The 26,516-nt window shown below is 43.2% G+C and overlaps 1 protein-coding gene across 9 annotated transcripts in view; it reads left to right on the forward strand.

Annotated features, from left to right (window-relative positions):
• Nucleotides 1-26,516, forward strand: part of CNOT1 (CCR4-NOT transcription complex subunit 1) — a 159,059-nt gene that overhangs the window by 30,075 nt on the left and 102,468 nt on the right. For all 9 annotated transcript variants that reach the window (XM_087940247.1, XM_087940245.1, XM_087940249.1 and 6 more), the window contains exons 4-10: nucleotides 11,979-12,077; nucleotides 14,287-14,355; nucleotides 15,078-15,132; nucleotides 16,146-16,349; nucleotides 17,048-17,216; nucleotides 18,845-18,971; nucleotides 20,557-20,667. In XM_087940247.1, the coding sequence (XP_087796373.1) occupies nucleotides 11,979-12,077; nucleotides 14,287-14,355; nucleotides 15,078-15,132; nucleotides 16,146-16,349; nucleotides 17,048-17,216; nucleotides 18,845-18,971; nucleotides 20,557-20,667 (834 nt within the window). The remainder of the gene's footprint in view (nucleotides 1-11,978; nucleotides 12,078-14,286; nucleotides 14,356-15,077; nucleotides 15,133-16,145; nucleotides 16,350-17,047; nucleotides 17,217-18,844; nucleotides 18,972-20,556; nucleotides 20,668-26,516) is intronic.

Raw genomic sequence — 26,516 nt, forward strand, 5'->3', positions numbered from 1 at the left:
ACATGGACAGACACGACATCCAGACAGAAACGGGTTTTGAGACAAAGATGGACAGCAGTTTCAGGGAAGACAGCCATTCAGGGGCTCAACCAGCAGGCCCTTTCGCCATACCAAGTGACAGCAGGAACCGTGCACCCATCGATGGAAGATTGGGCCAATTTGTTGACTGATGGGAATCAACAACGACGGACACTTGGGTCCTAAACACAGTAAGATGAGGCCTAACTCTGGAATTCCTCTCCACACCTCCAAACTCCTTCAGAAGATGCCCGATTTCAAGGGACAGATCAAAAAGGAGCATCATGGAGGCAGCAGTTCAACACTTGTTGGACATCCAAGCTGTACAACCAGTCCCACGGGATGAACAGGGGCAAGGGTTCTACTCAATCCTGTTCGTAGTTCAAAAGTCATTGGGGTGGGTGGGGGTGGAAAGCAATTTTAGATCTCAAAAGACTAAACAGACACATAGAGTACAAGAGATTCAAGATGCAGTCCCTCCAGTCAATTCTGGGGAATATCTGAGAGGGAGATATCCTCAGTGGACCTCAGAGGCATATTTACACATCCCAATTATCCAATTCCATGAAAGTTTCTGCATTTTCACTATGCAGGATGACACTACCAATACAAGGCCCTCCTGATTGAACTATCCTCAGCACCCAGAACATTCACCAAAGTACTGGCAGTGTAGTGGCACATTTCAGAACAATACCAGTGCATATTCAATGCTACCTGGACGACATATTGATACAGTCCTCCCCCCCCCTAAAAGTAAAGGAGGACTTAGAGACTACAATACAAACATTACAAAGATCACGGATTTTCCGTGAACTTCGACGAGTCATCTGACTCTGACCAAATGACTGCTATATTTGGGAGCAGTCATAGACACCAACTCCTGCGAAGTTTACCTGTCACAGGAACTCCAGGACAACATAAAAGCAGTAACAGGTCAGGAAATCACAGCCCCAGCCATAACCCTGGACTTGCTCTCAAAACTGCTGGGCAAAATTATATCCTGCATTTTGGTCGTGCCTTGGGCACATCTGCATGCAAGAACCCTACAATGGTTTCTCCTGCCATATCACAGATCAGGCAGGAGCAATGCGAAGATAAAGGTGAAGGTCCCACCAAAAGTGAAGCAATCCCTTCAGTGGTGGAGGTCACAAGCCATAACCAAGGGCTGCAGATTCAAGGAGCCCAACCGCCTGATCATCACAACAGACACCAGTTTGTTTGGCTGGGGTGCTCACTGCCACTCCCAAATCACACAGGATCAGTGGTCCAGAGCAGACCTTAAAAACAACATCAACTGGCTGGACTCAGAGCGCTGCATCTGGCCATAAAAGAAATTCCAAGCAGATACAGAGGGGCCAACCCATCCTAATCCTGATGGACAATGTGGCCACCAAGGCCCACATCAACCAACAGGGGGGACACACTCCAGAACACTCATGCAAGAAGCGGTAAGCTTTGGCTTCTGGGCCGAGAAGCACCTTCTATCGATCAGAGCAGAACACATCTCAGGAACAACAAATGTGCAGGCAGACTGGCTCAGCAGAACAATAGTCAACCACTCAGAGTGGTGCCTGCACCCAGATCTGATCAAGGAAATGACAACCAGATTTTGGGAATCCAGCCCTGGGTTTATTTACGTCCCCAATGAACACATAATTGCCGAGGTTCTATTCAAGATTCCTGACACTGTGGGCAGAAAGAGCCAACACTCTCCATGTAGCGTGACCCAGGGGACTCCTTTCCTCCACTTCCATTAATTCTGAGGGTGATCAAAAAAGTGATAGAGGAGAAGGTGGAAATCCTATTCATAGCGCCTCACTTTTCCAGAAGGCCATGGTACGCAGACCTGGTCAGCCTATTGATAACCAGGCCACGGAGAATACTCCCAGACAGGGTCGCCCTTACCCAGGGGGCCTTACTGCATCCAGAACCACAATGGCTCCAACTGACCGTCTGGCACTTGAGCAGAATACACTGAATCAACTCAAATGCTCCACCAAGATCATACAGACACTCTAGAAATCTAAGAGGTCGTCAACCAACAGGATTTATGACGCCACTTGGAGGACCTTCTGTGGCTGGTGCTCCAAAGCACATATTGATCCAACCACAATGTCAGTAACAAGGTACTAGATTTCCTCCAGGAGGGAATGGATAAAGGGCTGTCCTCCAATACCTTACGTAGACAGGTAGCGTCAATAGTATCAGTCTTGGGCTGCGGGACTCTAAAGTCTCTAACCCAACACCCATTTGTGCACACCTTCATCAGAGGGGCAACCAACTTAAAGCTGCCGGTAATCCACAGGTATCTCACCTGGGACCTAACCAAGGTCCTGAGAATGCTCATGATAGAGCTGTTCGAGCCACTACGTTCTGCCAGCTTATGTTTTCTCACCCTTAAGATGGTATTTCTTATGGCCATTTACCTCAGCCAGACGGATATCCGAACTGGCAACTCTCTCCATAAGGGAGGACCTTTGCATAATACACCCAAACAGGGTGGTGTTATGGCTGGATCCCACCTTTCTCCCAAAGGTGAATTCCACCTTCCACGGGGCCCAAGAAGTAGTACTGCCAGACTTCTGAGACCAGTCCAGGAATTGGAAAAGAAATGGCATTCTTTAGATGTCAGTAGGGCCATATGCATCTATCTAAAGAGAACAGCCACTGTTAGGAAAACAGAATCAATGTTTGTGTCAGTGAAACCTAATTCTTTGCACCACAAGGTTTCATCATTGACCATGGGTCAGTGGATTCGGGCATGCATCACAAAGACTTACGAACTCCAGTCTTCGCCACTGCCTGGCCGAATGACAGCCCATTCAACTTGGAGCGCAGCCAGAATGGCGGCATGGAACACACAAGCCACTATTGAAGACATCTGCAGGGCAGCAACATGGTCTTCACTGTCCCCGTTCATCAGGCACTACAAACTGGATGCATACGTATCAGCGGAGGCAGCCTTTGGCAGAAGAATACTTCAAAGAGTGCATACGGGGGTGGGATTCAGAACCAGACTACTACCCATCTTTAGGATAGCCAGCTTTGGTATGACCAACACTTTGGATCCTCCGTTCAGTGCAACAGAGAAAGAGTGTTGTCTTACCTGAACCACATATCTCATTGTGCTGAAGTAAGATCCAAACCCACCCTGGCAACCATGAGGTCCTGAGCCCAGGAGTAACCAGAAAGAGCACCAAAAACATCCTCCTTCAGTGCAGTGAGAATATGCATTTCAGGTAAGACAATGCTTTTTTTGCTTTTTATATTTGTCTTGCACTTTGACAACTACACTACACTATTCGCTACATGGGGTTGACATTGAATACCACTTAGACACTTCAACCAGAACATAGTGACACAGGCTGCAACAGGCATGCCTTAGTGTGCAATGTGACACCTTTACAAGCTGCATTGGTTGCCATTGCTTCTGGATGCAATTCAAGGTTCTGATACTAACCTGTGAAACCATACATGGCATAGGGCCTGGCTACATGAGGGATCCACTCTCTCCCATAACATCGGTCTGGACAACTTCATCCAGCAGGGTTGGTGTACTGTTGGTTCCTTCAGTTAAACAATGTCTCTGCTCAGGACTGTAATAGCACCTGCCGTCTGGAATGATGTCATTCCCATCCCCCACCCCAGATCTGGATACCCCCACTCCGTGAAGCTTTTCACCCAGGCCTTTGGCAAGGGGCAGGGAAATCTTCATAGTCATATTCAGGTGCTTGGCAGCCCACCCACATTTATAATTTCAGCATGTGCTTCAACTGCCCACATACACACACCTATCGTTTTGGCTGCCTTGCATTCTGCCACCAAAGGCTTATGAATGGCCAGCAGCTACCTTGGCCAGGTAGTCCTTGTTAGTGGCAGGAGGAAGAGATGGAGAAGATCAGTTGGGGGTAGCAGGGCTAGGTATCCGGAGCGGAGTGCAGAATGTTCAATGGGCGGAAATGGGAGGCGGGGTAGGTGAGGGCAATTAAAGCAGAAGCAAGCCTGACATGGTGATGGAGCGTTAGGGTGGGGATGAGTCACTGGGCAGGAGATGGGCCTGGCCCTGGCCAAATGGCTGCAATCTAGATTACCAGATCAACCATTGCTAAACTGTGCAGCAATCATGTGATGTTTTGCTTAACAACCACTTGGCCTTGCAAGGGAAGTTCCAGTCCTAGTTAGGCCCCTTCACTTTTGACAGAAGTTGCCACTCCAAGAATACCTGTATGTATCCATATACCTAGCCATTTGGAGGAGAATCAGGTGATCTATCCTGAGAGGGTTTCAAAGTGGAGTTCCTACCAAAAAGGCCTGTGCCTTCGCTCCTTTATTCTCTGCTTTAGCAAATAGAAAATCATAAAGAATCCTGAAAACTAAAAATGGAAAAGGAGCGTTTTAGACATTGCAACAACTTGGAATTGCATCTCACTTTGCAGACCCCTCACATACCAGAAATAAACTGTTTCAACGCCTTCCCTCAAAATGACGCTATAGAGCACTGCACAGCAGAACAACTAGACACAAGGACAGTTTTTCCTGAACGCCATCACTCTGCTAAACAAATAATTCCCTCAACCTTGTCCAACTATTTACAGAGTTTGCACTACTATTACTATTAATCATCTTATCACTCCTTATCGTATGACTAACTTTTTCACTTGTATCCTTACGATTCATATGGACTGTTTTCTAGTATGATTTGATTGCTTATTGTACCCTATAACTATAATTAAGTGTTGTACCTGATGATTCTTGACTCTTGATGAATGTATCTTTCTCCTTAGAGCTGCTCGGATCATCCAGAGAGTGGGAGGTGCTTCAGTCTGCGTTGCTTGTAGGCTGAGCTTAATTACTGAGGAACGCTCCGCACTCCGTCACGTGGCTCCCTTGTAGCGTTCCCCAGTTTTATGCTCAGCCTTCGTGAAGTCAGGCTGTGTTTCTCTCACTCCTTGGCCGATTCAAGCCTCTAAGTTTAAGGTTTGCCTATTATTTTTTTCTCCTAGCCTCTGCGCATCTGAGTGACTCTAGAGCAAGGGGAGCGCGTTTCTCGCCCCTAAAGGGGAAAAAAAGCGGGCGGTTTAACCGCTTCTGCGCTATCCCCCCCCCATCTTCCTTTCGTTTTCAATCGTTCTTTCCTGCCGCTTCTCTACGCCGCCCTCGCTAGCGGCTCGAATTGATTTAAACTAGTTCGAAATAATGAAATAATTATATATGAAATAATATAATGAAAGTAAAGAGCACTGCGAATGCTGCTGGTTTTCCCTCCACCCGAACGCCGATTGCCCCAGGAAGGGGCGAATTTCTCTTCGCTGCCCCTCTCGGCATTCTAAGCTTGCTGGGGGAGCCTAGTTCCGCCCTGAGCAGCCCCGACAAGGAAATCTGTAGGCGGCTGCCATTTTGGGCACCGCATTGTATCCGGGCGCCTATTTCTGGCCTCTTATTTGGCTGCGAGGGTGCTAGCTCGTCACGCAGGCCTCCAAGCCCATTGGAGCTATTATTCTTCTGTACTGTCAATTGCCCAGTATTTCAGAATGGTTGGCTTTCCGCAGCAGTGCTCAGGGCGAAGTAACAGCAGTCACATCCTCCCGGTTTGTGCCCTGGGAGGCAAGCTGCTAGAGGCCTTATCTCCAGGCTTGTGCTTTGGCCTCAGGCGTTCATTTGGCCAATTCGGATAATAGTCTACTGGGCTTCTCCTCTGCGGAGCCCCAAACCTAGCCAATCAATCATATATGTTGTTTAAATAAATAAATAAACAAGTGTGATATATATATATCAAGAACAATATCAATAGTAAATAATTCTTCATATCCACATACACACACACACACACCCACACACACACACACGTACAAGTAACAGATACGTATATGTACTACCAATAACAACAATAATAATAACAATAACATTGATTATATACATCTAAATTTCAAAAGGGGGCGTGGGCCAGCTGAAAGGACACCCGGCCTTGTTGTAGGCCGAACCCTTGGCGAGCCAACCGCCTATAGTATCCTTATATATGTTCTTTCCTCTTACACTGGCAGATGACAATTCCACTAAAGGCCCTTCCTTGAAGGCCAGATTCAAACCTTCCTAGTTGCGCAGACAGGCTAAGGAAACTTTTATGGCCCCTCAAGGGGACGCCTTAGGATGCCCTACGGCACTGGAGGAAGAATTGACAGGCAATCCAGGAGTCACAACTGTGCCTCCAGCCCTCCCACCCTCCATTCCTTCTACCACTTCACACACAAGGGCATTACTAATAGTACAATGGCAAGTAACCCTGTACTCCTAACATGCTAAGCATGTGCAACAGTGAAACAAAACGGAACCAAACTACATGGCAAACGCTGTCTCTGTTGGTTATTCACCCCTCCAGATTGCTCTTCCTTCTCCAGGCACAGCTCTTCTCTGGTGCATCAGGCCATTGGACCTATAACCAGATGGACAACCGGACCCACTCCTACTCCCACAGCCGCTGGTAAGCGCCAAGAGGAGCCCGAGAGCCAGTTTGGCCCAGTTGGTAAGGCACCAACTAGACAGAAGGAGATGGTCAGTTCAAATCCCACCTTAGCCATGAAGGCCAGCTGTGTGTGACCTTGGACCAGTCACTCTCAGTCCACCTCGCCTTCACAGGGTTGTTGTGGGGAATATAAGAGGCGGAAGCTGTGTTAGGCAGGTTCGCCGTCTTGAGCTATTTATCGACACAATGGAGATCCCTGCACAAAGCAGGGCGTGGATGGAGATGGCTATCACCAGGGGATTATAGAAGGTCTCAACAGATGTCCAGAACCGGCCTCCTCCGGTGGTTCTCGAACTCGAGCCTCTATCAGTCAGGTCCTCGTCTAGATCGGACCCTCCCCATGGCCAGGTACCTTCAGAGAGACCTCCCTCTCCCAGAAGGGGAACTGGAGGAGGAGACAGAGGGCCTGGATGACCCCAGGGGGGAGGAAGGATTGGAATGGGGACCTACACACCATGGTGAGCCCCTATCGGAGATAGACCACCCCCCATCCAGCCGGACTAGAGGTCTGAACTAGCTTATGCCAGGTTCCCAAGCCGCTGTTTGGGCCATTACTTCGGCCACAGCCGCTTGTTTCTCACCAGATCCTCCATCCGGTGGCTCCACCTCAAAACAGCATGTACCCCTCCCCTAATACAAGGGCGCACCAGGACATCGCCAACCTCATGGCCACGGCCGAAATTTCGGCCTACGCCACCTACCAGGGTTAAGCTCCCCACCCGAGCCATAACCCCTCAAGTTACAGCTTGTTCCCAGCTCTGGCTCAACCCCAGCAGGCGGATGCTTAAAACAGAGTTAAGTTGGCCTTCGCTCCCATCAAGGGGGTCAAACTATTCAGCAGGGCCCTGGACTCCCCGTCAACCATCTCCCGAAGCAAGGAAAGATTTCTCCTTCGAGTCCCTCTTCCACTTCGGAGAGGGTCCTCCCTTCCCGCCCAGGTACCCAAGACCCCCCTCCTTTCGACCACTCCATCCCCAGGATCAGCGGATCCGGGCGACAGGAACAGAAGGGGCGGCAGCCACAAGGCCCTTGTCAGGTGACCTAGAGGTGGAGCACTTGCCTCCCAATCTGGAGGTTGTGAGTTTGATCCCACGTTAAGGCTAATATTTGGAATAGACTCTCCTCTTCGAGCACGGGGTTGGACTAGATGACCTCCAAGGTCCCTTCCAATCCAGTTAACGTTCCTTCAGGGGTTCAGGGGGGTAGCCTTCCGGCGCCCAAAATTGATTCGTCCCTCCCTGCCCATCGGCAGACGCCTCAGACAGCCCGCCGTCCGGTAGGACTCTTCTACCCTGGGCCTGGGACACTATCAGGTCAGACTCGCCCTGGAATCTCAGCCCCCCCCTCCCTTCTTCATGGCATCCCCCCTCGAGGGATCACACCAAACGCGATTTGATGGATTCCGCCTTTTCATCTTCTCTACATACAGGCTACCCCACCCATCCCACCCTCCCAACGAGGGCAGGGTCCTTTTTTCCCACCCCTTCGTGGTTCCCTTCCTCAGTGGATGGAGAGCTACCCTAGACCTAAAATGGCTCAATCGTTACCTGATCCCCGCAAGCCTAAGGTGCACTCCTTACAGTCCATCCTTCTGGGCCCCAGGCAGGGGGACTGGCTCGCCTCCAGAGATCTTCGGAAGCGTGTCGACCCCATTCCAGATTCCTTAGGTTCCGTCACAATCACCTCCATCAATATGTGACCCTCTCCTTGGGTTGGCATTCGTCCCCAGAACCTTCTCTAGGGCCTCGTGGCCCTAGCGGTTCACTTCAGGAACCTTCCTGTGCGTTTCCACTGCTACCTGGATGACAATCTCATCCTATCTCACTCCAGACGCCTAGCAGAGAGGAACACCAGAGCTCAGGACCTGGGTTCCTAGTAAACCGGCAATAGAGCCTACTGTTACCATCGAACTGGATAACCCTCTTGGGGTCCGTCTTTGTCATGATTAAAGGGAAGCTCGCCCTTTCCTCGACAAGATTCCTGGCATCCTAGAATCCGTCAATCATACCAAAAAAAAAAAAAGATCGGCAGAAGCAACTCAAGGACTACGGTCAAGGGTCCCCCAAGGGTCCTCACGTCTCTCCCCGGTGGACCAACCCTGCCATCAGCTAGGGTCAGTTTCTCAAGGAGCCCCAACGCCTCACCCTCTCCGCAGGCGCCAGCCGGTCCAGACGGGGCGCTCACACCCACTTGCTCCCAACACGGGGCAGATGATTGGAGGCAGAACGGGCATGCAGTGCAAACTGGTCGGCTCCCCACGCCATCCACCTGGCCCGGCGCACTGCTTCCCTCAGGTACGAGGGTGGCATGTCCTTATATTGCGGACAAAATCACCGCCATAGCTCACGTCAACAGACAAGGGGGTCCCAGTCCATACGGTTGATGAGAGAGGCCTAGCGCCTCTGCCGTTGGGTGGAACCCAATCCTCCCCCCTCCATATCTCCGGGGTTTCAAACACCCAGCAGACTGGCTAAGTAGGGACACGGTGTACCGGTCTGAGTGGCATTTCCACCTGTCTCTGGTCAGGGAGGCGTCCATGACCTTGGCCTCCCAACGGTGGATCTCTCCGAATTCCTCCACAACTCCCAAGTTTTTCTCTTGAGACACCCCTTATATGGGTCCGAGAATTATGACGCCCTCCGCTGCCTCTGGCCCCTGGGCTCCTATATGCATACCCTCCATTGGCCCTAGTCTCCAGGACATTAGAACTTGATCCCCGATCAGGCAGAACTACTTCCGGTGGCCTCCCTACTGGCTCAGACGCCCACGGTTTGTGGATCTCCACAACCTTTCAGTGGCCCCTCCCTGGGAAATTCCCCCCGAGCAGAATCTCCCCTTCTCAGGAACCTCTCCGGCATCCAGGTCCCCAAAGGCTCCACTTAGCCTCTTGGAGGTTCAGCGGAACCACCTGAGAAACAACAAGTTCTTCGATCAGGTTATTGTTCCCATTTTGGCCACTAGAAGGCCCTCAACTAGCGGAATATCCAATGCTACTTGGAATAGCCTTGAGAATGGTGCCATAAATTCCAGGTCACCCTCTTTCGCCCTTCATCGCTCGGGTTTCCACTCCTCCAAGAGGGTCCGAAGAAAGGACTTTTCCCCTAACCTCTTGAGGCGACAGGTCATAACCCTCACAACTGTCACCACCGGTGACAACCTTGGTTCCCCTTCTCACCTCCCTTTCATTGGGGCATTCCTCAGAGGAGCCACTAATCGTGACCTCCAACCGTTCACCGATATCCTACCTGGGACCTCAATCAGGTCCTTGTGTCCCTTACTAGCCACCCCTTGAGCCTCTCAGGAAGTACCCCAGTTTTTAACTTTCAAGGTCGTGTTCCTGGTGGCCATTATCTCAGCTCGCCGAACCTCGGAGACCGTAGCCCTGTCGGTGAGAAGGGACCCTTGCATCTTCCATGCCGATCCAGTAGTCCTCCGACATGACCCTTCTTTGTCCAAGGTCAATTCAACATCCTAGGCCACAGGAACTCACGCTCCCAAAATTCTGCCCCAACCCCTCGCGGGAGAGGGAGACGTTTTGGCACACCCTGGACATGAGACGTGCCCCGCTTCCAGCCCTTAGGAGGCCCGAATCCCTATTCCTTCCTTCATCCCAAGGCTTGGGTCACAAAGTGTCCTCTTCAACCATCGGCCGCTGGATCAGACCTACTGTTTCTAAGGCTCTCTTGTCTCAGGCTCTGCCAGGTCCCAGCGGAATAACAGCTCATTACGCTAGAAGGGCGACTACCTCGGCAGCTTGGCCACCCCCCCCCCAGCTACAATCTCTGATGTTTGCCGGGCCGCCACCTGGGCCTCTCCGTCTCTCCTTTCAGTAGGTTTTTTTGAGATCAACAGGTTTGCCACGGCGGAGGCTTTGTTTGGCAGACAAGTCCTTCAGCGGGTCCTCAAGGACCCACAGAGACCTCCGCACCAGACGGAGTCCTCCCGTAGGACAGCCAAGCTTTGGTATGTCCCACTCTTTGGATGATCCGAGCAGCTCTAAGGAGAATGGGCGTTGGTTCTTACCTGATACGCCATTTCTCTTTGAGCTGCGAGGATCATCCAGCCCCACCCTTCTTCTTCTTTCACCGTCTGGTGGGGTCTTGTTTCGGCCAAGGAACCCTTACGTCTAATATGATGAGAGTATGACTTCCTCCTCCATCTCGACTTCGCATAAACTGGGGAACGCTACAAGGGAGCCACGTGACGGAGGGCGGAGCGTTCCTCAGTAATTAAGCTCAGCCTATAAGCAACGCAGACTGAAGCACCTCCCATTCTCTGGATGATCCTCGCAGCTCAAAGAGAAATGGCGTATCAGGTAAGAACCAACGCCCATTTCCTTTATGTACACTGAGAGCATTGGCACCAAGACAAATTCTTTGTGTCTCCAATCGCACTTGGCCAATAAAAGAATTCTAGTTCTAATTCTTTTAAAAATGTATAGAGGATGTCAGAAGAGCCTTATGTTTTTTGATATGGAGCATATTAAAATTAAAAGTGAATATTGTGGAATATTTATTGAATTATTGAAAAATAACAGTTAATCCCATTAGAAATCAGCATAAATAAAAATTTTAATAAAATTCTACTTTCTTAACAAATGACATTGTTTTAAATTTTTGCAATTTTTAACTTCTGGCAACTGATTTTGTGGATCCCTGCAAGGGTTTGGGGGGATCCCACAGGGGTCTTCAGACTACACTGTAAGAAAATCTGGTTTAAAGTAACAATTCAAGATACAGCTTTAGCTTCTTTCATTGATAGCTTTGAATCAAACTCTTGTTCTAAGGGCATATTTTAATCTAATAGTTCTTTTGGTTTTAGGGCAACTTTTTACTTGTTTTTTTATATAAAATACTTATTCATATATCTTGGGTACCATTCTCTTTAAGTACATATCATGATAATATATTACAGTGTACATACCAGTAATAATTATGAATTATATCTATGTTCTCATCTTTGAGAAAGATAACCAAGCAAACCGTTAGCTTTCTAGTCTCTTCCACAATATTCCTTCCATAAGAGCTTGAAGACCTGGCTCTGCCAATTGGTCTGAGGACCCTAGGGAGGAGTACCACACTGGAGTTGGCTACTAGATTGCTAGCAAACCCCACTCACTAACCCATCTTTCATTCTCGTATCACTGTATTTTCAGTGTTTTCTTTTTCATTGTTTATTCTCTCATTCTGTTTCTTTGCTACTTTCATCTTTACACCTCTTTTCATTTCTGTTTTTATTGTTGTAAGTTGCCTATAATAGCCCCACCCTAGGCAAGCTTACAACAGGTTGGCAATAAATCAGTTTATCAAATAAACATAAAGTATTTCTTATACATTCATTGGCAAAATGGTTCAAAGAAGAAGCCATATGAATGGTTTTATAGTTGTATTGTCAGGTGCAGAGAAAACACCTTTTATATAACCATCTCCTTTCTTTCCAGACTCAGTTTCTGATCCAGGAGTGTGCATCATTGATTACAAAGCCAAACTTCATTTCAACACTGTCCTATGCTATTGAAAATCCATTGCATTATCAAAAGGTTTGTATAAACAAGTCAGAATTTGTTGCACTGTTCAGCCAGTGTTGCCTAATTTATGATTGCAAACATTATTTTAGCCCTTCAAGAATGTTTTAAGATTGTGAGATATTGAAACCTTAATTTGTGCATATCAGACTCAAGCAGCAATGAATTAAAGTATAAAAATCAAATGTAAAAATGTAGCTAGAAGAAGAAACTTTAAAACAGATTACAGGAGATTCTCCCATCTTAAGAGTGGTATGCCACAGTCGTTTGTTTATGCAATATCAACTTCATACAAAGACTGTAAGATAAAAATGATTGTAGTTAATCAGCATCACAGGAAAGTCGTGTTAATCTATAATAACCAAAAATCAAGAGGAAAGTAGTAGTAGTTTCTAATTAACACATTTTATTAAAAGACATGAGTTTTTGTGTACTGCAACTCACTTCATCAGATGTAAAAAGTATTTGGATTGACAAAGGATTTATATTGGAATTGGGGAAAAGGGAGGGGAAATTTTCAGCCAACCTCAGAAAGTTGTAACTGAGTTTTTAGCATATTACAGTTACTTCTCATCCATTTCACACATAATCTGTATCTGCATAACCGGCTTGCCAACCCTCCCATTCCCTCCACCTCATCCAATCTAAATCTTAACTCAGTCCAGTTGTTTTGCGTATCTAAGCTTATGGAAATCCCAGGCTTTTAATAAAATGTATTAGTAGGAAATGTTAACGTGAGGCTTCAGAGACTTGATTGGATGAAATAGGAAGGAGAATCATTTATAACTGAAATAACTCTTAATAAATGTGAGCTTTCTTTTTCAGTAGGGGTTGCTCAGCATCCTTATATAAATGTTGAAAAACTGGGGAGGGGGACAATCTGAAAATCTTCAGTATCCTATGATTAAACTATGAGTATGATTGTGTTTGTTCTCTGTGAAGTAGGATTAAGTCAGCAGAATGCTGTGAGTTGTTTTCTGATTCAGTCTTGATTTTCCATGGGTTAATGCAGTTCTAAAAGCCAGTTTGGTATAGTGGTTAAAGCACCAGTCTAGAAACAGATATGGTGAGCTCTACTTCCCCTTGGGACAAAACCAACTGGGTGACCTTGAACCAGTCATTCTGCTTCAGTCCTAAGAAGCTGGCAGTGGCATATCACTTCCCCAAAAATTTCTGATAAAGCTGCAGGGACTTGGAAGCTGTCAGGAGTCAGTGTTGACTTGAAAACATGCATGCATGGATGTGTGTGTGTGCGCACATACACACAGTTAAAAATCTAGACATAAATGTTTTCAGTCACAGAAGAACTGAGATCATTCTCATCTAAGTGGGTGGTTTACAATGGTGGTTGACATTCTGTGATCTCAGTGGCTGGACTTTATCATCTTAATAAGATCAAGAATATTAGGCATTTACAAAAGTTGGTTGTATCATTGCAAAATGTAAAATTTAATAAAGATTGAGTATTGATTTCAAACTCCTATCATGTTTGTCAGAGCTGTTATAAGCATACTCGCATGCAGAGTTAAGGTGCATCAAGTTCCTGAATTCAGTAGTTCTCTTCCTTCCAAAAACCGATAATGAACATTCAATTTTTAAAATATAGGTACTATAGTCCTCACTTGTTTAGTGACCATTCAAAGTTGCAATGGCACTGAAAAAAGCGACAGGATTGGTTTTCACACTAACAACTGTTGCAGCATTCGCAAGGTCACATGATCAAAATTCAGACACTTTGCAACTGGCATGCATTATGACAGTTACACTATCCCGAAGACCTGGGATCATAACATGGCTTCCAACAAGCAAAGCCAGTGAAGGAAGTCAGATTCACTTATTCACTTCACCTTGCTAAGCAAAGTGGTTACTTTGCTTAGCAACAGAAATGTTGGGCTCCATTATGGTTGTAGAATGGAGACTTCCTCTGAAGCATTGACCAAATATTGCCCAACAAAAATAAGCATCCGATTTGTGAAGTGCAGGTATGCTGTTTGATAAAAGGAGACTATTGATACCACAATTTTGCAAAACAAGATGCTTATAGTGGTAAAACCAAGACGTATTATGTTGGCTGGAACTTGTGGCTTCATGAATCTGAATTATACTGAGAATCCTGTTTTTGTCTTCAGTGTTGTTTAGAAGTTCATTATTGGGCTCCTTTTTTGCTTTCATAATTTTTGTCTCTTCTATTAAAATTGTGTACAACATTCTTTGTTTCTTTCAGAGTCTTAAGCCATCACCCCATCTATTCACCCAGCTGAGCAAAGTGATCAAATTAAGCAAAGTTCAAGAGGTGGGCTTTCTATTCTATTATGCTCTCAGCATCTTGGGGGTGGGGGGTGGGGAGCATCCGCATATTGATGGAATCATAGAAATGCCCCAGCTAGTATATTTCTCTTAGCCTGGATAAATAAGTAGGAGACAATCACCAGCAGATCCTCCTCTTTTACCCTCTACTTCCTGACTGTTGTAATATTTGTTATTACTGTACTTCAGAATGCCAGGACCATCACCCTTGTAATCTTGATCCGCTGGACGGATGGCAGGTTCTATTGGGCATAATGGGGAGGGCTGCAAAAGTGGGACATTAGAGCAACAATATTTAATCTTTGCTCTGTCTGGTTGCCAATCCCGGTTTGTCATTAGAAGCATGAAGTGGGAAGGAAGCCCTCCCGATCCAGCCTCTTGCTCAATGGAGGAATTCAAATTAAAGCGTCCCAAGCAGAAGACATGCAGTAATGGGAGTTCATTCCCTTTCTGGTTTCAATGTCAGATTGTTCTTATGATTCAGAATTTTTCCAAAACTTAATTGGAATCTCTCTGCAACACTATACCCATTACTCTATGCACTCTGATTTTGATACAGAATTGCCCATGTTTCTCTTCTGTGGGATCATCTTTCAGGAATTTTAGTAGTGCTATCATATTCCCCCCCATTTTCTTAAGAGTAAGCATACCCAGGCTTGATGGTACTGAATTATAATACATTAACTTTTAACTTCTCTTTATTAATAGGTTATTTTTGGCCTTGCTTTGTTGAACTCTTTCAATCCTGATCTACAAGTTTTTGGTAAGATATTTTAAATGATAACTGGGTAGGAAGCTTCTTTCTGAATTTTTAACATAGTAGTTTTATTTGCACAACATACCGTTACTTTAGCCATTATTGTAGTTCACCATTTTTATATTCACATAATACAGAGAACTAACTAAACCACAAAAATAATTAAATCTAATCCTAACATGTTATGTATATGGAACCAACCGTAAGATATATGTCAATGTCATTTTATCCTTGTATCTGTAGAAAGTGAAATGTGGAATTTAAAAAACCTGTACTGATTGCTGAATTGCAGAAAAAAATCTGTTCCCCAAGGCATGCTGAGATATGAGATTAATTGGAAAGCACTTACTAACTCACTATTCCTAACTATGTCCTATTTTACCTTTAGTAGGTGTTTCTATAATATAATGCCTGTACTGGTAGTCCTCAGCTAACAAGGGCAACTGGAACTGGAATTGCTATTGCTAAGTAACATGCCCATAAAGCACGAGGTTATGTGGTGGTGCTTAGTAATGCTAATTACCATCCTTAAGCAAATCATTCTGGGTCATTGAGCAAGGACTTCATATAATTGCCATTTCTGATCTCTTGTTAGTGTCCCCATTGATTTTGCTTGTCAGAAGCCAGCAAAGAAGGTTGCAAATGGCAACATGTGCCTGGCATGGGATGCTGCAGTGGCCAGATTTCTAAGGACCAGTGTATAACAAGAATCTCTTGTATCATTTACTAGAAGGCAGTTTGAGAGATACCCCCAAAGCAATTGACTAGCCTGCTAAGAGTTTCTTCTCCCTTTTTTATAGAATACCCCTTTGAATTTAATGTCTAAACAAAATTCTGAACTTCAGGCGATGTTATGTTTGCAGGAAGGGTCATGCTGAGTGTTTCTTTGATATGGAGCTCTTTTGTAAGATAATCTAAACAATGCACATGCATTCCTTTTAAATCACAAGAAAAAACATTTTGTGCTTATTCCTAAAGCAATCGTTAATTGTGGTCTGTCTTTTTTTCTTTCTTTCAAGCTGCTCAGTTTATTAAACAGAAGCTTCCTGATCTTCTGCGCTCATATATTGACGCAGACGTCAGTGGTAATCAAGAAGGTGGCTTCCAAGATATTGCAATAGAAGTCTTGCACCTCCTCCTCTCCCATCTACTTTTTGGGCAGAAGGGAGCCTTTGGGGTTGGACAGGAACAAATTGAGGCTTTCCTCAAAACATTGCGCAGAGGTAAGTTATACGCATCATGTGTCTCTTTGAAGCCCACTTCTAAAGAGCCTTGCAGGAAGTAAATTAAGTTGAGTTCTCTGAGTTATTGTATCCCTGGCATGATTATGCTTATTGATCACCTCAGCTGGGGACAGGGGAAGCAGTGGATCCATGTTGATCTGTCTTGATATATCAGTGGCTTCTGATACAATCCCATTATTGTTAGCCCTACAAGATAGATGAGACCAAGAAAGAAATAACATGTGGGTCTAAAGCTTTTTTTAAATAAAACAGCTATAGTAACAGAACCTTCCATGTCTGAATGTGCTTCCCTTTTTTAATCTTCCTATGAATTCGGGGTTGTGGCAGTCCCTCCAAGATGCTTGCATAAATCACTTACGATTTATTGGAAGAATATGGCCCACCACCTGATCTACTTTGGCCTGCAGTGGTCCTAAAAAGGAATTCAAGTTTGTCATTCTATCTCTGGACTCATGTAGAACTACGTTATTTTAATAAGTTGTAACAATCTGGCTGGGGTTTCTCTTTCCCCCTCTCCTAATAAAATTAGTAAATCCCAACCATAACACATAGAATGAAGAAGACAATCAACAATTCATTGCTTAATAGCATGATTTAGAATAAAAAACAGAAGAGATAAAGGAACCTGTTTTTATGTATGTGCCCGTTGTGAATGCTAAGCTTTCTTTCATCCCTAGATTTCCCTCAGGAGCGTTGCCCTGTGGTGCTTGCACCACTCCTATACCCTGAAAAACGGGACATTCTAATGGACAGGATCCTGCCTGACTCTGGAGGGATAGCAAAAACCATGATGGAGAGTTCTCTTGCAGACTTTATGCAGGAAGTTGGCTATGGCTTTTGTACAAGGTATGTAGGTGGGAGTTTCACTGAATTATTCAAAGTGTTTTTCAAAATGAAAGAAAGGTAATTTAAATATTGGGAGATACAACATTGTAGTAGAATGCCAAACTTGCACAATATTGATGTGAAATAAATGTAGAATTTAATGCTCCATCTAGAACTTCCATGTGATAGTTCTTTTGCTTAGTAATCTTGGCCTTTGAGATTTGAGGAGGATACCTGGATCTTTCCCACCCAAGCCAAGAAGCAACCAATTGCTCTACTTTAAAATAGTTATTTAACCACTGCTTTGTGCTATTTATAAATCTCCGAAGATTGCTCCACCTGTCTGTTATTCCCAAAATCTGACTGCGGGTTTCATATTGGAGCCCAATGTTTACCCAAAAAGAAAGTGCTTGAAATGTTGCTTCAAGCAAGAATCCAAAAGTCCCCAGGGAATTGCAGAGTGAGATGTCTGAAGCTCTAATTGGACATAAATAGACCATGCCTTATTCTGAATCTTCCATGAAGATGGGGCAAAATGTTTATCTCTGGACACATAAAGTCTTGAGTAACTGATATATTTTTGGGAAGGCCCTCTTTTTGGAAAGATATTCAGGTTACTCAATTATTCATTCATCTCAATTTTGGATCTAAAGTCATCTTAAGTCCAGCCAGAATTATAATTGATTAAAAAGGCCTGATGAGAGAATTTCAGAACTTTTGAGGATTACTGGAGAAAAGGCCTGCTTGTGTATCTGTCACTCATATCTCAGCACATGAGGACACCTTCTTTAACAGTCCATTGGCTCAGGTGAGAATCTTGAAGGAGAGGTGTTCTTTCAGATATGGTGGCCTAGTGTTGGAGAAACAGAGGGAGAGGTGAAAAGAGAGATCAAGCTAGAATCACTACCTATCCACAAGTGAACTGCAGTGGTACATTGGTGCTCATCGCTAATTTGTTCTGGGAGAAGTGACAAGTACTAAAAATGAGTACTGAGGAAATTATGTGACTTATCACATGACCCTTTATTTCGGCTGGAAAGAGTAGCAAGTCATGAGGCAACTGATGCTAGCAAGTTATATTTTATGTGTTGAGTCCAGAAGAAAAGTACCAGGACAAGATTTTTGTTTCAAAATGCATTGAGTACCGAAAGTGGACGAGTTTTGAAGCAGTTGCATACCGAGGTATGACTGTAAATCCAACCCCCTTAATTGCTATTGACCCATAACTAACTTTAACCAGGTGCTGATCATTAGTTGAGAAGATTCCAGTGCAGAAGGTTTTAGCAATAAGTCAGTTAAATTTGTGCCTGACACCTAGAGAGCCTTTTCATTTAATATATATAAGTCAGTTAAGGTTCTCCAGGGTTTCCAAAGGGACAGAGTCCAATGTGAAAGACTAGCTTGTTGGACATTTTTACATAACTTGTCTACATTATAGTCTTTTGGAATTAAGTGAAAACCTTTTATTTTCAAACAATTTAAATAAATAATTTTAGAACTATTTTTATTTCTGAGATCTTCAAATTATTATACATTTGCTGCTTGTATAAGCCGCCATTGTTGTCTTAGAGTTACTTAATATGTAAAAAGAGAGCTTCATTAATTGGGCAATGTAATATTTTTAATAAAACAAACATTATCTTTCATAGCGTGGAAGAATGTCGCAGTATCATCACACAATTTGGTGTTGGGGAGGTTACAGCTGCCCAGGTTGCCAGGGTTTTGGGAATGATGGCTCGCACACACTCTGGATTGACAGATGGCATTCCATTACAGGTCTGTATTTAAAAGGGGCTTTAAAGATAAAGGTAAAGGTTCCCCTGCACATACATGCTAGTCATTTCCGGTTCTATGGATGGCGCTCATCTCCGTTTCTAAGCCGAAGAGCTGTCTGAAGATGTCTCCATGGTCCTGTGGCCTGCATGATTAAACACTGAAGGTGCATGGAGCGCTTGTTACCTACCCACCAAAGTGGTCCCTATTTTTCTACTCGTATTTTTTACATGCTTTCGAACTGCTAGGTTGGCAGAAGCTGGGACAAGTAATGGGAGTTCACTCTGTTAGGTGGCGCTAGGGATTCAAACTGCTGAACTGCCAACCTTCTGATCGACAAGCTCAGTGTCTTAGCTATTGACCCACCGTGTCCCTAAAAGGGGTTTTAGAACTGTCAAAAATCAGGTTTTTTTCTGGAGAATATGCCATTTCTTTGAGAGCACAATCTGTCGTGGTCACTATTGAAAGTCCACACCAGACATTTATCAGAAGGGAAACTGGTGAGGTTGCTCCTTGTACTGGTTAATCATTGCCTTTTTTTTCTGGATAGGTGAACATACCATTGAACAAATCTCTGAACTGTGGTCATCTGCCTTTTTATTTTCTATCTAGGTCCAGAAGTATCTTTGGAAATAAGGATGGTTTGGGTGGTTCTGTTTTACCTTGTTAAAAATGAAAAGGGAAATAGTAGTCTTCGTTTAGTGGCAATTTGTAGTTGCAACAGTGATGAAAAAGAAACTTTACAGCCAGTCTTTGCATATAGAACCTTTACAGCTCTATAAGGTCAAAAGTTACTGTTTTGTTTAATAACCAAGTTGCCAGTCTCTGAGGTGCACAGACAGATCTTCACACTGCTGCAACGAACGAACGAATTGTTTCCTGCAAAAGCCCCCTCCCCTTTTGCTCCTCTTTTAATCCCTATGGGAGGGATTAAAAGAGGAGCAAAAGGGCATTCACCTGTGGCCTTACTCCCACATCAACCCTTAGTTCGTAATTGTTCTTTTCTTTTGGCAGCTCTGTGCATGCGCAGGCTGGAAACCAGCTTCAGCTGCTCTCCCGCCTCACTGCTGTCCGACTTCAAAGACAGCTGATAACTGCCAGCCTGTCCTGGCCCCATCTCTGCCTCTGATGCAGAGCCCTCCTCAGCCTCCAGGACTGGCCCATGTTCCTCCCCAACCTCCTCATTATCTGACTCTGCTGCCAGCTCCACTAGTCACCAGCAGGCCACAACAGCGGGATGGTTTAGCAATATGAACTGAAGGCAGAAAAGGCAGTGTATTGGGATAGAATATTAATCACAGATTGCACTGGAACATCCAGGGGTACTTTTCCCTAGAAAGTTTATCGATTAGCTGAGAAAGACTTACTAAAATATGTGGCATGATTTGTCAGGATAATAAATCTAAAACTGCAAAAAAAGGATAAAAAGCAGGTTGCTTTGCTACATGTTTTCACATGCTTTGAAGGCTACCATGTGGGAGCTGGGAGACTGCATCCATCTGCGTGAGTTAAATATTTTACTTCATCTCCAGAATACATTCCTTCTCTAAAAATAGTATAAACATGCATCTACATGTTTCATTTGCAGTCTATTTCTGCCCCTGGAAGTGGAATTTGGAGTGATGGAAGAGATAAAAATGATGGAACACAGACTCATACATGGAATGTTGAAGTTTTGATTGATGTGCTTAAAGAACTGGTATGTTCATAAAATGAAATCCAAAAATGTATTTCTGGAATTAAGAAACTCAATGACTACTAGGGCTGCTGGTGGCCAAATGCTAAGACAAGACTTCCCTCAGATCCTCCCTCCTTTACATTCCCATCTCCTTCCTTCCACCAGGGTGCCAGACCCAGCATGCTTTCTGCCTCCTGTGCATGCGCCCTGGCAGAACACCCAGCCTGTGGGCTAAGGCAGCAGATGCTGGCCCATCACTGTCTCCAGGGAGGCCCTGCGTGCCAGATCTAACCACATCACAGGCCAGATCTGGCCCGCGGACCTTGAATTTGACATGTCTTATTTAGATGAAAGTTAGATGCATTTATTTATAAGATCAGAATATTGATCAAGGTACTTTTATAAGCAAACTCTTGATTATTAAGAGCAGGTAATAAAATGTAATTGAAAACAGGTAAAACTGTTTTTTTCTGCATTTCCAATTTATTGAGGGAAGTCTTATAGGAGTTAGTAGAAAGTGTACTTTTAATTCAGAATACATGATGCTTTGTCAGTACAAAGGCTTGAATGCATTAAAGGGCTCATTATGCTAAGACTTGTACATAATTAAAGTTACAAATATTTTTAATAGTATAATTTAATCTAGCCTATATTTTGCCATTTCTCTAGCTAGAGTTTTTTTTCTTCTGTCACCATTCCCATCCTCCATGATTTCTCAAGTATTAGAGAAAAGTCCCAAAGGTACTTTTTCTTTCTTTTTTTAAATAGATTTTTATTATACATTTTCTTTAATATACATAACTATTCATAATTATACAACATCATTGTCCCTTTTTTCCCCTTTCCATCATTATACATCCTAGCTAAAACTATCATATCGTATAATCTCTCCATCATACCATATTATACATCCAAATGATATCTATTATTTGTTTGTTTCCATCATAATATACTATTCCAATCCTCACTTTATGCATTACATGTTCTATTCATGTACAATTCAAATATATTCATTTTTACATTATTTATTCTTACATCTTCCTTTATCCCTGAATAAATGCAATTTTGTTAATCTTCTTTCCTTATTTAACACTAATATCTGCAAGTACCATTGTAAGTCTGACCATCTCAGCATGCTAAAGTATCTTTCTTATTACTTCCTCCTCTGTAGGTGTCCTTTCACTTTTCCACTTTTGTGCGTATAGGATTATAGCTGCATTAATATAGGAATGATTAAATAAATAAGTCTTTTATCGTATTTCCCTACTATTATCCATAATAAAAATAGTTCTGGTTTCATATCTGTTTTGTTGTTTCAACATTTCTTCTAACTAATTCCTTATATTCAGCTGGTATTTTTTCACCGCCGGACATTTCCACCATATGTTATAGTAGGATCCCCATTTTGTTTGCATTTCCAACATTCAAGTGATATATTAGGGAACATTTTTGCCAATCTTGCAGGTGGCAAATGTCATCTGTAAAACATTTTGTATGAATTCTCTTTGTATGCTTCTGATAATGTTAGTTTATGGTTTCTCTCCCATAATTTTTGCCATTTATCCAGTTCTATGGAGTATTCAAAATTCGTCGCCCGAACAGTCATCATTTCTTTTTACATATTCTTCTTCCATGCTGACATTCAATAAATAGTTATACATTTTCTTTATTAATTTTTTATCTGGTCCTAACATTATTTTGTCCAAGTCTTGAGGTTCCTTATATAATCCATACATTTCTCAATCTTTCTTGTATCTTGTTTGAATTTGAATAAGCGGCCACCAGTCTAGTTCTCTTCCCTGTTTTTTTAGTTCCTGATTGGTTTTCAACACTCCCCGTTCGTTTAAAATGTCTTTGTATCTTAAAATCTTATCTGGGTCTAAAACATTGGGATATATACTGATCAAAAAAATAAAGGGAACACTTAAGCAACACAATGTAACTCCAAGTCAATCACACTTCTGTGAAATCAAACTGTCCACTTAGGTAGCAATATTGATTGACAAGCAATTTCACATGCTGTTGTGCAAATGGAATAGACAACAGGTGGAAAGCATAGGCAGTTATAGTAAGACATCCCCAATAAAGGAGTGGTTCTGCAGGTGGTGACCACAGACCACATCTCAGTTCCTGTGCTTTCTGGGTGATGGTTTCGTCACTTTTAAATGCTGGCAGTGCTTTCACTCTAGCAGTAGCATGAGACGGAGTCTACAACCCACACAAGTGGCTCAAGTAGTGCAGCTCATCCAGAATGCGAGCTGTGGCAAGAAGGTTTGCTGTGTCTGTCAGCATAGTGACCAGAGCATGGAGGCGCTACCAGGAGACAGTCCAGTATGTCAGGAGACGAGGAGGAGGCTGTAGGAGGGCAACAACCCAGCATCAGGACCGCTACCTCTGCCTTAGTGCAAGGAGGGACAGGAAGAGCACTGCCAGAGCCCTGCAAAATGACCTCCAGCGGGCCACAAATGTGCATGTGGCTGCTCAAACGGTCAGAAACAAACTCCATGAGGGTGGTATGAGAGCCCGACGTCCACAGGTGGGGGTTGTGCCAACACCATGCAGGACATTTGGCATTTGCCAGAGAACACCAAGATTGGCAAATTTGCCACTGGCGCCCTGTGTTCTTCACAGATGAAAGAGGTTTACACTGCGCACATGTGACAGACGTGACAGGGTCTGGAGACGCCATGGAGAACGTTCTGCTGCCTGCAACATCCTCCAGCATGACCGGTTTGTCAGTGGGTCAGTAATGGTGTGGGGTGGCATTTCTTTAGGGGGCCACACAGCCCTCCATGTGCTCGCCAGAGTAGCCTGACTGCCATTAGGAACCGAGATGAGATCCCCAGACCCCTTGTGAGACCATATGCTGGTGCGGTTGGCCCTGGGTTCCTCCTAATGCAAGACAATGCTAGACCTCATGTGGCTGGAGTGTGTCAGCAGTTCCTGCAAGACGACAGCATTGATGCTATGGACTGGCCACCCGTTCCCCAGACCTGAATCCAATTGAGCACATCTGGGACATCATGTCTCGCTCCATTCACTAACGCCGCGTTGCACCATAGACTATCCAGGAGTTGGGGGATGCTTTAGTCCAGGTGTGGGAGGAGATCCCTCAGGAGATCATCCGCCACCTTATCAGGAACATGCCCAGGCATTGTAGGGAGGTCATACAGGCACATGGAGGCCACACACACTACTGAGCCTCCTTTTGACTTGTTTTCAGGACATTACATCAAAGTTGGATCAGCCTGTAGTGTTTTTTTCCAGTTTAATTCTGTGTAACTCCAAATCCAGACCTCCATGGGTCGCTAAATTTGATTTCAATTGATAATTTTTGTGTGATTTTATTGTCAGCACATTCAACTATGTAATGACCAAAGTATTTAATAAGAATATTTCATTCATTCAGATCTAGGATGTCTTATGTCAAGTGGTTGACATCTTATTTTTGTGTTCCCTTTATTTTTTTGAGCAGTGTATTAATGCTTCCATCATGGATAACCAGACCGGAATTTTCATGTAGTGGTTCTGTCTAACTTTTTCCCATACTGATATCACACCGTTTCTAATGTAATGTCTTTGAACATATCTCTGTGATTTATTTTTCCCATCCCATAAGAATGCATGCCATCCCTAACTGTTGTTAACATTCTTTTATTTTTTTAATTTATCCATTCCTTCACCCATGTTAGAATTGATGCCTGATAGTAAAGCTCCAAATCTGGAAGCCCAAACCTACCCTTGTTTTTGGAGTCTTGAAGCATTTCCCTTTTAATTCTAGGTTTTTTTTCTCTTGCCAGATGAATTTAGAAATCACTCTGTTTAGATCCTCACCATACCTTTTTCCTAATTTTATCAGGGTTGTTTGAAATAGAAATAGTAGCTTCAGTAAAATATTCATTTTTATTGTAAATATCCTTCCAACCAGAAATTGTCTTCTTTGTTGGATATACATCTTGATGTTAACCAAATTCCCAAATATTTTACCTTTTCAATCAATTCATTTTTCTGTTTATAAGAGTTTTTGTCAACATTTTGGTCTTTTCCTTATTTATTTTGAGTCCTGCCACTGTACCAAACTCTTCTATTTTCTTAATTAGTTTAGGTTCTGTTTCCAAAGAATCTTCCAAAATAAATACTAAATCATCCGCAAAAGCTTGTAAATGTTCTCTTTTTATTTGCAAACCTCTTAATTCTGGATCTTGCCTAATCAGTCTGAGCAGAACAACATTAATATGAATAGAAGGGGGGATAATGGGCACCCTTGTCTCGTACTTTTATTTATATTGAATTCCTCTGTTATTTCTCCATTTATTATAACTCTCGCTATTTGATTGGAATAGATTGATTTGATCATTTCTACAAAAATTTTACCAAAATTCATATTTTCCAATTGCTGTGGCATAAATTGCCAATCTATATTATTGAAAGCCTTTTGTGCATCAGTGCTAACTGCTTTTTGGAGTGAGTTTCATAGTATTCCTCATTATTTTTGGGTTGTCTTTTTGGTAAGAAGCCATTCTGGTCTGGATGGATACATTCATTTAGAAATCTTTGAAATCTTTCCGAAATTATGGAGGCAAATATTTTATAATCTACATTTAATAGTGATATTGGCCTATAATTTTTTATTTGTTGAACATCTGAATTGTCCTTTGGAATTAGTGTGATATATGCCTCCATCCAGGTTTTAGGTAGTTTGGCCTGTAGTAGAGCTTCGTTATAAAGCTCCAACAGTATTGGTCCCAATATATCCTGTAGGTTTTTACATAGTTCTGCAGGTATTCCATCTACTCTGGGTGTTTTATTATTTTTCTGCCTTGATTGCTTTGATTATTTCTGCGTCCGTTATCCTTTCATTCAGCATCCCTCTTACTGAGTCTGGTACTTTTGGTAGTGTTGCTTTTTCCAAATACTGTATAGTTGTATCTTCTGGTCTTCTTTCTTGTCTATACAAATTTCTGAAAAATTCCTGCGCTATTTTCTTTTTATCCTCATTTTAGTGGTGGAGAATATCTTTTTCATCTAGTAGTTGATGTATCATTTTCTTTTTTTCTTCCTTTTTCAATTTGTACACCAACCGCCCCCGGTTTGTTTGCATGTTTAAAAAAAAATGTTTCGTCAATTTAATTTTTTGTGCTATTTCCTCTTGTACCCTTAGGTTCAATGTACGTTTTGTTAAATCTCTTTTTTCTATTTTGTTGTTTTTTGGATTTTTCTGCAAATCTCTCTCTAGTCCTTTAAGCCCTTCTTGTAACCTAATTTGCTGTTGTCTATTTTTCTTGTTTCTTCCTGCTATGCATGTTATCGCTAGACCTCACATATATGCTTTTGCCGTCTCCCAGACAATTTGTAAGGATGTTTCCTCTTTTTTATTTTCTTTTTTAAAAATCCATTTCTTTTTTCATCATTTGTCTAACCTGTTTGATTCATTGTCTATCTCAATTTCTTTTTTTGTCCTTTCCACACAATTTTCATAGGGTTGTGGTCTGCACATGTGTTCGTTACTATCTCTACTTCATGAACTTCTTTCCTCATTCCCGATGTCATCCGCACCATATTTATTCTTTAACATGATTGATGCATATTCAGGTAGAAAGTATACTGATTGGTCTTTGGATTAAGTTCTCTCCAGATATCCTGTAGGCTCATTCATGTATCATGTCAGCAAAGGCTTTTGGAAGTGTTCTCATTTTTTTGTTTCTTTTGCTACTTCTGTAATATTTTTTGACATCCACGATGGCATTGAAATCCCCGATGATGCATATATTTTCATAATCCATTTCTGGTTTTTTTTTAAATGCAATCTTTTGTAAAACTTTCTGATGCTTATTCAGGGCAAATATTGCAATCAAAAGAATTTGTTTCTG

Source organism: Pseudonaja textilis, chromosome 11 (genome assembly GCF_049901715.1).
Source record: "Pseudonaja textilis isolate UNSWEBS1 chromosome 11, rPseTex1.2, whole genome shotgun sequence".
Lineage (NCBI taxonomy): Eukaryota > Metazoa > Chordata > Lepidosauria > Squamata > Elapidae > Pseudonaja > Pseudonaja textilis.